General features: G+C 30.5%; 1 protein-coding gene across 6 annotated transcripts in view; it reads left to right on the top strand.

The window, feature by feature from the left end:
* The window catches only part of LOC130672172 (tachykinin-like peptides receptor 99D), a 267,298-nt gene that overhangs the window by 246,214 nt on the left and 8,301 nt on the right, over nucleotides 1-12,783 (top strand). For all 6 annotated transcript variants that reach the window (XM_057476539.1, XM_057476535.1, XM_057476536.1 and 3 more), the window contains one exon: nucleotides 6,291-6,441. In XM_057476539.1, coding sequence (XP_057332522.1) covers nucleotides 6,291-6,441 — 151 coding nt within the window. The remainder of the gene's footprint in view (nucleotides 1-6,290; nucleotides 6,442-12,783) is intronic.

The raw sequence follows: 12,783 nt of genomic DNA, 5'->3' as shown, positions 1-12,783 counted from the left end.
GTTCTCTGTAGCTCTTCAAAAATTTAATTGGTTCTTTTTCTTATCATTATCTAGCAATATGTCGAATTCCATTAAATTCTGAACGGTGATTCTAAAAACGACAGTGCCACCCTAATCATAAAATGAAAATGACAATTTACGCTTGCGCTAATGATTGATGACACCATCGGTCTTAAATTAACTTGTCTCTGACTGGCTGCTGACACTAAAACTTTAAATTTCAATGCAGGCAATCATGAAAAACTAGTGAGTAACTCGGAATGAAACGCGATTTCAGACTGCGGGTGATGTCAGTCCTCACCTTCGGCTCGGGTGGCCAACTTCATTTGTTTATTAGTAATTTCAGATCACTAATTTATTTATGGAATTGACAGTTATGTCTTTGTGATTAAGTTTTATAAAAATTAGTGTAAATGACAAACAATATTTATTTTTTCTGCTTAAAGTAGTACTGTCGGTTTTAGAATTACCGCTCAGAATTTTTTAGTGACCGCACTATTAAGGGTCATTTCGCCTTCTGTCCCTCGGTATTAGAAAAAATATATACTTGAACCCAGAATAATAATGAGAAAAAAAAACAATAATAATATTAATATATGTCATAGATTTATATATATTTTATATCTTGAGATCTTCGTCCTTCTAATTGTTTAAGGGAAGAAAAAAAGTTTTAGATAAATAAAAATAAATAGAAAAATAATAAAGACATAACGATGATCGTCCCCGTTTTCTCGACGAGGGTCCTCTCAACCTCGTTACGATGAATAGAGTAATAAACTTCGAACGAATCTCTTCACCGATAAGAGACTCAAAGAATCCGTTGTAGTGAAAAATTTCAACCTAAAAATAAATATGAGTTACATTTATAGATAAATCTTCAAGTCGGACGATTTTAATTCTATTCTACTTGAATTCAAAAAATCTTTAATCTTTGGGTGGTTCGTTTTTCCCGCTCTTTGCTTACATACAGCAATTTGTTGCCAAACCTACCAACTAAAATTGATCCCGCTGCATCACGTCACTGCTGATCCTTTCTGAAGAGGTTCTGTCCAAGTGCCTTCAGTCTGTTCATTTGTTTGATTGATCGAGTTTAATCCTTCTTAAGCTCTTATCTGCTAAGCATAAGTCTTGTTACAACCTAAATATAAATAACGCTTGATTTTAAAAATCCCTAGATTTAGATTAAAAAAAAAAATCTATAAACATTGCAGCTTTTTCTTTTTATTTACTCCGACCACAAAGTCCCCAAATTTGAAAGTTTTAAATTTCGGGAAGGGGGGGGGAGGGGAGGTAAAACGGGCTACCCCAAAATTTTATAAAAAAAAATTTTATTTTTTAAATGGTTTTTAAACATTCCAAAATCACTTTGTAAATATAACTGGGCATTATTTTGAATATTTTTCGTTAAACTTTTTCAAAAATCGAGTGTCAGTCGAAAAATTTTCATGGTTTTAGTTTTATGATAAAAACCAATAAAAATTTTATTTTGCCTTTGCATCCAACAATTGTGTAAAATGTAATTTTTCTTCATGTAAATTACTTGCAAAAAAATTTAATTTAATCAAATTTCTTTAATATCCAGAAATTTTTTTTTCACCTTTTAAGGGGTACTCCATTTTTCGAAAATGAAAATTTCTTCGTTTTAACGGCAACTGAAAAATTTTTTTATTTACTCTCTAAACATGAATTAGTGAAAATAAGTTAATATTCACTAATTCTAAGTGGAAACCGAACCACTTATTTCAAAAAGTGATTCGGTTCACACTCACAATTAGTGAATATTCACTTATTTCACTTATTCATGTTTAGAGAGTACTTCGAATATCATTAAAAAAAAAACGTTTTGGCGTATCCCCTTTTCAGACAGAAATCCGAAAAATTTCCACCAGGGATTTGAGTCCTCGAAAACTAAGTATTTTCTTAAGTACCCCGTTTTGCCCCCCTTCCCCTATTATCAGAGTACACACAGTAAAAAATATTGTGTATTTGTGTCGAAAACGGTTTGTGTTAAAAATTGTAGTGTGTTAAACTAACACAAAGTTTGTGTCACTTTATTTTATAACATAAAAAATGTGTTATACACTCTTTATTAACACATTTTGTGTGTTACTGTGGAATTCTTTGCCCCTTTTTGTGGCGATATTTCAACATAATCTTTGTGTTAAAAAGGGATTACACAAAGTTTGTATCGAAATTTCAACACAAATTTCGTGTCAACCGTTTTTAACACACAAACTGTGTTGATTTTACCCAATACTTTTTACTGTGTAATTTCATTAAAAATTTCAAATCAACATCAATGAAAAAAAGTTGATCAATTGACGAATTTTAAATAAAAAATTGCACTAATTTTACCAAAAAAAATTCGGTATTCAAAAGTGATTTAATTGGATCGTGTAATACTAATAATAAATAATCGATCTGATAGTAAGTAGTAAAGGGTAAACTAATTAAACTTTTATAAAGTTGAACTAGATGTCTGATGATGTTCTTGTATAAACATAAAAGAGCGTGATCTCCGTGTAACTGGGGATAATTTTCCCTTATTGCCTTCACTACTCAGCCTCTCTTGATATAAGTCACCGAAGGAACTAAAGACTTACGATAAAGACAGATTGAGAGAGTGATCGAGGGTTTGAGGGGACAGAGAAGGGTCTTAAACCAACTGAAACTTACATAAAGTTGCTCACTAGAACTGCTACACATGCTGTGCTATTAGTGGTAGAGTAGAGAACCAAACCAGGAACTATTAAAGAGGTAACCTGGTGTCTGGTGTATGGGGATCACTACGAGTATGAGTGTGGCTTATACTTTGTTTGAGAAGTGGGAAGAGCTTCGAGGGCTTCATGTTCATCACCAGTCACTGACTAGACTATAACTTCTCATTCCTTTACACTCAACTCACTTTCATCGCTCACTACACTAGTAGTCACAATATTCACCGTTACTGTGCAGGATACTAACACACATGCACACACGACCTACACACAGAACAACATTATCGTGGAGTAATAAAGTAACGTTTGTCGATCGGAAAAGCCAAATTGAAATCCAATCGTTCGCAGGCTACCTCATGGATATCTGGGATAATTTTAAAACTAAAGAACCCAATTACCTTTGAGTCAATCATTTAATTCAAAGCTTTTTTTTTAAATTATATTTTTTAAATTCTATAGTTGATTGACTTTTTTTTAGTAATCAATTTTCATTGGAAAATTTTTTTGCAATTTAAATTACTATTGGCTTAATTTTTTTTATGTGATTGAAATTAAAAGGGGTAGCGGACTGGGGTACAAGTTTACCCTCATGATATGGTAAAAAGAAATAGCAACAAATTTAAGACCGACGTAACAGACGAGAATATTTAGGGTAAAATGGGACTCTTAGAAAATTCTGAAAAATAAAATTATTATTTATGGATCGGTTTTCATTGGAATTTTGTTCAATTTAAAAAAAAAATTTCATAAAGTCGAGATATTTTTCTTATAAATCTGTCGAAGAGTAGAACAAAATGAAAAAAAAAAATTGATACGGCAATTTTTCAATTTTTACAGCCAAAAATATTCGAAGCTCCATTTTTGTAAAATTACTGAAATATGTAATGAAACTAAAACCTAAAAAGTGAATTGAAAATCAAAATTTTTTTGATAATTTTCTGAATGAACCAACGAGACAGTCTTCATATATATATATATATATATATATATATATATATATATATATATATATATATATATATATATATATATATAAGTTCTCAGAATTGATTAGAAGACTATTATTTTTACGAGCTTGGCATTAAAATGAAAATAACTAGAAAACAATGCGGAAATTGAATAAATTTTATTGAAAATAATTTGTAGGTAATAAAATTGTCTATAAAAAAGGACCTATGACATTTTTTAATAAGTATGATAAGTTAGCTGGAAAAGTAAAAAGATCTAGAAATTTATTATAGATTTGACTTCCAGCTCTAATAACTTTCGAATAGATGAATTTATCAAAAAATAATAAGAGATATTTTTTGTAGAGCGTTAAATTCTCTACAAGAATATCCCATGGACTTATTTATATGAGGTGCGAATGCAATTTTTTTTCCATGTTATTCAAATGGGAAATAGAAAATTAAAAATAGGCACCTCTAAATATTAATATTAAGAGCTCCGCTTTTAACCGGCTTCTTTTCTCACCTTCCTGTAAGTTTTCAGCCTGTTTTTTTGTTGAAAATAAAAAGTCGCCTCAAAATGGCACACCCTAATATATATTTATATCTCATAAATTTGTTGAGAAACCTCGAGTTAAATCAACCCGAAAATTTACCAAATTTTTTCTACTAAAAAAAATTCATACCTCGGCTCTGAATAATTCATATTTTTTCATCAAAAACTAATTACCCGCCAACTACGTTCTCCTAATGAGCCAATTTGAAATTTCAAAGAAGCTATGCTTTTTAAAAATAATAATTCTCTCATTAATATTAAATATTAAATAAAATTTTTGATAATTTTCATCTCAATAATTCTCACCCTACAAATATTTAGCCCTCGAATTAAAATATTTTCTCACTTTTCTTATTTCGTCAGTCAGGTGGTTTCATAGACACCCGGAATGGGAAGCAATCGATGCTCAGCGATCCGTTTATTTAAAAGCACCTCGGGTATAAATCGAGAATGCGCAATTAAACGAAAATGTTTTAGCTCTATCTTTTATCATTGACGCTTCTCTTCCATTTACTTTTTTTTCCCATAACCCAGCTCTCTTTCTCATCAGCCCCGAGAACCAGAGAACCAGAGATCCGAAGACCAAAAGACCAGAGAACTAAAAACTAAATCGCAAAAGAGAGAAAGAATGAGATTTTTTTTCCAATAATCAATATTATGTAATAAAAAATTTCAGGAACGTACATGAGCAATCACGAACTTGACACTAAATTTCTTTTTACCGTTTTTTTACTCTCCCATAAATTCTTAAGTCGATTAGTCACGTTTATTTGTTCAATCATCCGATTTTATTTTATTAAATTATTTTAACGAACCTAATTAATTATTTGCTTTTAATTTAAAATTTTTCAACTTCCCGCTCGGCTGCCCAATTTCAAAACACAGTAAGGAAAAAAATTTTAAAAATCGATTTTTTAGTATTTTTAGTTCTAGTGGAATTTTGTGAGCAAATTCAATACATATTTCAAAAATTTTATTTCTTTCAGTTGCTGTTTTTTGAAATTGGGCAGCCGCGCTATAAAAATTGAAAATTTTCAAAAACAGGAAGTTATTGAATTCGGTTCGATTTTTGAAAATCGAGTTTTTTCCAGATTTCGAGATCGATGTTTTGAGATCCCAGAAAGATATTCTGACTATTTCCGGATGGACATCTGCGTGTGTGTGGGTAAACTTTTTTTGACCGACGGTATCTTTGGAACGAATTACCGATTTGAATGGTTGGAACTTGACGGCAATCGAAAGGGCTTCCGAAGACTTAGAACTGATTAGATTTTGAAGTCGATCTACTAAGTAGCTTACAAGTTTACAAATCCAAGTCTCAAGCTCTTTCGATTGCCGCAGAAGACGTGAAAATCGGTCAGTTCCAAAAATATCGTCGCTCAAAAATTACTTTTTTTCAGCGAAATGTATTGTTATGCCTTAAGAATTTTTCGGTATCTTCTTGAATAATAACGACCCGCGAATTTTAATTTCAATAAAGTTTCACTTATTTATTGAGAAATAACACAAAAAAATTCACTTTAAATGTATTACAAATATAAAGATAGTAAATTGATTCGAATGTCTTACAACTATGATAGTAATATTTCTGATTATAAAAGCTAAGAAATGATACTTCTATTCTATTTAAATCAAAGTTATTCTTAATTAATAAATCTGTAATTACTCTTAATTCTTTCGGTCCTTCTTTCTGACTAACTACCGGCAGTCAGCGATAGCAGGTGATGCTAAAACTGATATTATTACGCTTTGAGAAAAGTTAAACAATAAGTAGTCATGCGGCCGATAGCGAGCGTAAGAACATCACTGTCAGTACTTTTGGAAGTGACCGTAAAAATAATGTACGGAGACATAACAGTATATATATTTTCGGTCCAATCGTTTTTTAACCTCGCAGAGCTCAAAATTTCACCGATAATCAGGCTTTTGAGCTTTGAGCTCGAAAATGGCGGGAAGTTTTGAAGTTGGCTCACAGACAACCGTTTTTCAAATTTATTCTCATGTTTATAAACCCGATAATTGGATTGTGGATCGTGTTACAACTTTTTCTAACGCCTGATTTTTTTACAGATACAATATTATATTCATGATACTGACATATTTTTTGCCGGTTGGATCGATGACTTTTACGTATGCAAGAGTTGGCTTTGAATTATGGGGCTCGCAAAGTATTGGCGAGCAAACTCATAATCAAATGGAAAGTATTAAAAGCAAACGAAGGGTAAGTTACTATTATTTATTAATATAACTCTCCTGTGTAAATGAAATTCGTTAAAAAAAACTCAAATTTAATTTCCCAACCGCATAATCTATTTCCCTAAAAAAAGTAACAAATCCTGACATTTGTTATAAATAGGGACAAAATTTTTGCCTTATTTTTGGAATGAGTAGTTCAAATTTTTGATATTACGGCGAAAATATTGGTCTTATTAAAAAAATTTTCGAACAAAAGTTGTAGAAAATTTAATTTTATTAAAAAAATGTCTCTTATGATTTTCTTATACAATCAATATTTCCACCGTAATTCAAAAATTAAGATTCATAATGATTAATGAATGATTCAAAATTTGATTAATTATGAAAATCTTAATTTTGGAATTACGGCTTTCTTATCAGTCTACGAAAAAATTATAAGAGACATTTTTTTTAGAAAATTAAATTTTCTACAACTTTTGTTTGATAAATTTTTTTATAAGACCAATATTTTCCCCGTAATATAAAAAATTCCACACCACTGAGTATTAATTATTTTTGAATTAACCCGAAAGTCCTGGCCCTAATTATAAACAATTCAAAAAATATGACAGTGACTTCCCCACACGAAATGTCTCCTGGCATTTCAAACGACTGGGTCAACACGTTAATTCCCCAGTGCATGTCTCACTGTCTTTGCTCAACAAGTACACCCACGGCATACAAAGATACGATTTAAATCTACCAGCCTAAAATTGGCGTCTTCCCATCACGTGAATGCACTCGCCCAATCATTCATACATACAAAACTAGACTTCCTAATTTTAATATGCATCCATTTATATATATTACATCTATTTCCATCCAACTAAAAATAAATACACAGTAAATATATCTAGTAGACTAGTACTGAGGGAAAATTTATTCGACTATATCACGTAGTATTACAAATAAGGTTATACAGGTTTAATTTACCTTCTACGCTACCAAAATTGGTACTAAAATATATATATACATAAATAGATGTATCTATGACATGAAAATAATAATAATAATTAGAGAAGGGTCTTGTAATAGTGTTGATATCAAGTTCAAGTTAAAATTGCTCTTTGAATATTGCTCGAGGGCATTTTGGACATTATAACTATTTCTCAAGTTTGCACAGTCAACTCTACAGTAACTTGTAATTAACAAACACTTGGTATATAGATATATATATTCATAAGTATATTAATTGGTAGCTATCTGATAAATAGCCGATTAAGAAGGCTAAAGTCGCACATTCTCATCTCTGCACCCTTTTAAACATGATATGCTTTGAAGAAGACATTTCTGTAACAAATTATTCAAGATTTGCTTTATAAGCTTTCTACCTCTACCATCTAGGCATTTCATCATTCGCAGCTCTACCTGTTCATTGAGCTTTGCCGGAGGATCTTGTTCTTAAACTAATACCCTTGTGTATTGCATATATATATGTGCATTGATAATCCTGGAACGTTAGTTTGAGTAAGATTAGTTGTTTCAGAAGAGTAATTAAAAGGATTTATGACGATGAAATTTAGCAGCGAATGTTTGTATCGCTGAGGTAGTCGATATATTGCACAACTCAATTACGAAGCAATGAGATATGTTCTGCTAACGCTTATTTGGTCCCAGCTAATTCACTCGCGTAAAAATCATATCTACACTTATTTATATATGCTCTATTTTTTACTTTAAATTAGGCTAAGTACTAGTGTTAGTTTAGTTTGTAAGGCCAGCGGGTAAAATTTATTAAGACGAGTCTCAATCTGAGCTAGTAGGGTCAGACTCACGAATGTTGATAAATACAATAACTTCAAAAATATACAACCGATTGATCAATTTTATTTGAAATAAAATATGGCAACCCTAGTAGAAATAATCGAGTTTTCACTCGATATAAGCCAGTAACTGGCCAGTGATATCGAGTAAAAACTCGAAATCGCGCCACCTACAACTAAGTCATAAACATTGGTCACACCGACACTGTACCTTTACTAGTGTGTGTGTCTGTTTATTTTTTTCTGTTAATCTGTACGCGTCGTTGTTTTAAAAAATATTAAAAAACAGTGTAAATTAATTAAAATTTGTGTATGTTAACGTGGAAATATTTTACAAAATATATTACAAAACGGATGCGGTAAAAAAAGTCGACACAATAAATGAATTGCGACTGTGGGCGATAAAATCAAATAATTACTTTATTGTCAGATTTATTGTTGTTATTCTATTAATCTAATGATGTTATTTATTTCATAATATAAATAAATATAAATTAAACGTTGATGTCATATCGTTTATTTAACATTATTTTTATTTTATTTGACAATTTTTTATAACCCTTAATAACCTCAATATTCAAAATTGATAGTTTCACAGAAGCCGCCATGTTTTGCTCGATCTCTAGTAAAACTGGCCAGTTACTTGACAGAAACTCGATATTACACTGGCCAGTTACTGGTTTAAGTCTAGTTAAACTGGCTAATTACTGGCTAAAAACTCGATATCATTTTTACTAGGGAATTGATGAAAAAATTAAGCTCTCATTTTTTTTTATCATTATTATTTTCTTGTACATAAGAGCGCCATCTAATTATCGCTTTTGGAATGTCGAGTAAGTTGTGCACGTTTGGACTTCCCAACTTTTTTTGCTTCAATTATGGTGGGTTCCCATTAAAACATAGCAATATAATGGCTAAGATAAGTAGAATCCGTACGGGAGGTAAGAATTTCTTTGCGGGCCACGCGATCGTATAAAGACCAAAGACCGACGATTGTTAAGCTTTTTTTTTACGAATATAACCTTCGGTTCGTCATTTGTAGAATAATTTCGGTCTGTGGTGATAAAATGCTTGAGATAAGGTTGAACCATTCTGACGGGATCTGGGAATTGTTAATACCACGACCTTTATAGTGAACTCTGAAACATTGCTTTGATAGTTTTTTTTTTTTTTTTTTTTTTTTTTTTTTCGGGTGTGATAAACTTTTGGCCAAAACGAGGTCACAAATTTAATGGAAAATTCTTGCTCAACTTACAAAATATATATATATTTAATTTTCTTATAAAAAATTGTGAAACTATTTTTAATATACGATATTATTAGACTGTAAAAAATAAGAAATGACTAAGGATTTAATTTTATTCCGTCACTCGGACTTCCGGAGTAAAAAAACTGCATACGGAGTAAATAGGGAGTTTATTTTTTCAACGGAATGATTTCGGAATGATCTGGATTTTATTTAAATTCGCATTCACTCTGATTCAGAGTTTTAATATTACGTTAAACTCCTTTTAGGAGTAAATTTTACTCTGAAAATTTTTTACAGGGTAAATATACAATCATAAATATGTAGTTTTAAATCATAGACATGTGCTTACAAATTTCCAAGACTAAACTACACTCAGTATGAATGTATAAATAAATTTAGCTATTGAAATTGAATTCTTCGTTGTTATATATATATATATAAATATATATATATGCCCAAGTACAACTCGAGTAACGAGAAATTTTAGATACCCAATTTTAACTCTATTTTCACCGACTCGTTCTCTATTTACTTTTTCCATTCCTCTATTCATATATATAACATTAATTGTGAGTTAAATCACCAGCATTAAATATCCAAATTGATTCTATATTTAAATTTATTCAGAATCTTTTTGTATATCAAATACTACATACATATTTACTAGAGTTTAAGTAGTTTAACTACGATATGTTCCGCCAAGTAGCAAAACCAATTTAAAAAAATTCAGTTTAACGTTTTCGACGATCTATTTAAAAATAAATAGAAAGTAATATTTAAACATTTCTTTAAAAAATAATAATTATTATTATTATTATTATTTTTATTATGAAACTTTTCCACTCAACAATTCATTTTATTTTATATAATTAAGGTAAATAAATTAATAATTAAAATTATAAAGTTGAGAAAAGTTACTTAACTGCAATAATTATTATCAAGTTTCTTATAAATTAGCACGGCTGCTTGATATTTTAAAATGAATATCTTATGAAATAGCATAAACTCAACCTATTATTATTATTATTATTATTTATCATATATTATAATACTTAAATGAGTTATTTTTTTTTGCTCTATTCCCGTGAAAAAATAGATTAGATCTACGTATATCTATGTACACTGTCAAAAATTTTTGGTGTGAAAATGTTCCTCGAGAATTTTACACGGAAAAAAAATCCCGTTAAATTTACGATGCTAACATTGTAATTTGTCCTATTGATTATTGTAGTGGTGGACTATACCTTTAAAATCATAATTTTTACGATGTAGAATTGGAAATTTCATTTAAGAAGTAATACTTCAGACAAATGATACTGAGTCTCAAGCTATTTAGTAGAAATTTCGATGTAAACATAATAAAATTTGAAGAGAAATTTTAAATAAAAGAACAAAATCATAATCGTTCGCGAGTTGGATTCAAACCCGAGACCTTTCGAGTGCGAAGTTTCCGACGCCTTGGACCACTCGGGCACAGAAGGACACAAGTCTTCTATATTCAAATTTTTAAATATAGTGAAACCTAAACTTACAATTAACCTTCTCATTAGGACAATTTATAGATAAATTGAGAAAAATATAGATAGCCCGAACTAGGAATCGAACCCAGACCATGTCGGTATCGCGCCGAGTGCTCTACCAGTTGAGCTATTCGGTATTATACTATGTTCCGTTCAATTTGATCTATAACTTATTGAGCCACACCGTCCATCGTGCGGTAATACACCATTTAAATATAGTCTTCATTGTTTTTAAGATCCATATGAACAATTTGAATGAACAGTCATAAGTTACGAGAGCGCCTCTTACGTAGAACACAGTTATTACTATTTAAAAATTACGATGTAACATCGTAATTCTTATAACTTCCATCGTATTATGACAGGGGCAGCACCGTAATATTTTCGTGTGAATTGACGGTGTGAATCATCGAGATATACTTTTAACACGATATGAGTGTTATCTTTCACACCATTTGGTGTTATTAGTTCAAAACTCATACATTATCCGATCATAAGATCTGTAGTTAAAAATTACCCAATAACTGTTTTCATTATTGAAATGAATATATATTCTGTAAAATGGATATTTATACGACTATTATAAGGTTGAAGATGATAAATTAATGGTTCTATTCTACTAACGTCCGTATTTAACATTTACACCGTTGGCGGTGTGATCGTTCTAATTCAAACAGCCAAAAACTAAACACTGTATGTCGTGTAACTTTCACACGAGCGGTGTTGAAAATTTGAACACAAAATAATTCACATCACACCGCGGACTCAAAATTCTTTACAGTGTAGATCCAAGTAGATCTACCCAGACCCAGTTTTACTTAACTACATCAGCTACATTTAATCTACATAGTTCTATGCAAATCTAATAGTGCATAAAAAAGTGTATCTACATAAACCTACGCAGATCTTAAAAATGTAACAAATTAGAACCACGTAAATCTACTCGAATCTAATCCATTTTTCCACAGATTCATTAATATTAAATACAATAGTCATGATATTAAATCATTTCCACTTGTTAGTATTCAAGTTAAGCCATTTCTGAGTTGTTGAAAGACATAATTAAGTAAAGCTTTTCAGGATTCTATGGTCAGATTTAATTTATTACCTTAAATAGACGTCTACAAGTTAACCTAGAATCCGAATAAGAAATCGTTTTTGCTTCCGGTCACGTGCTACTCGTACCATAATAAAACTTAATTGAAGCTGTATTATTTATAACTTTTCACATACATACATACATCTATATATATACATATTTTTAAGCCAACCTGATAAATATGTAAAAAATTTAACTTGCAAAATAAACCATTAAATATTTTTTTTTTTCCAATGCACATGCAAATAAAAACTTATGTACGTACGAATATCTATTATGTCTTTGTCATGAAATCCGGTTGTAATACACATTACACACCCAGTAATTTATTACACTAGACTCACCAAGAGACCATACCAGTTTCTCGTGATCAATGGAATAAGAAAGTTGGACTATTTCCAGATCATGATAAACCGTTTTCTCATGTTCTCTTTCTTCACTTAACTCTCTCCCTTACCTCCGTCTCCTCTCTTATATCCTCGAATATTTATTTCTACCTCTTAGCCCCTTGCCCTTGCCTCTTACACCCTCATTTAACTCCATGTCTTGGTGGATATACAAAAATAATTTTCATTCCTCACGTTTAATTCTCCGATGTACTTATTCCCAGGACTTTTAGTTCAAGGACAAAAGACCAAATAATCTTTTATAATAAGGGATAAAACATGAAACTTTGCCATTTATTATTTTTCAGAGC

This window comes from Microplitis mediator, chromosome 7, assembly GCF_029852145.1.
Source record: "Microplitis mediator isolate UGA2020A chromosome 7, iyMicMedi2.1, whole genome shotgun sequence".
Lineage (NCBI taxonomy): Eukaryota > Metazoa > Arthropoda > Insecta > Hymenoptera > Braconidae > Microplitis > Microplitis mediator.
The sequence above is the reverse complement of the archived record's forward strand: the minus strand, read 5'-3'. Positions and strand labels throughout refer to the sequence as shown.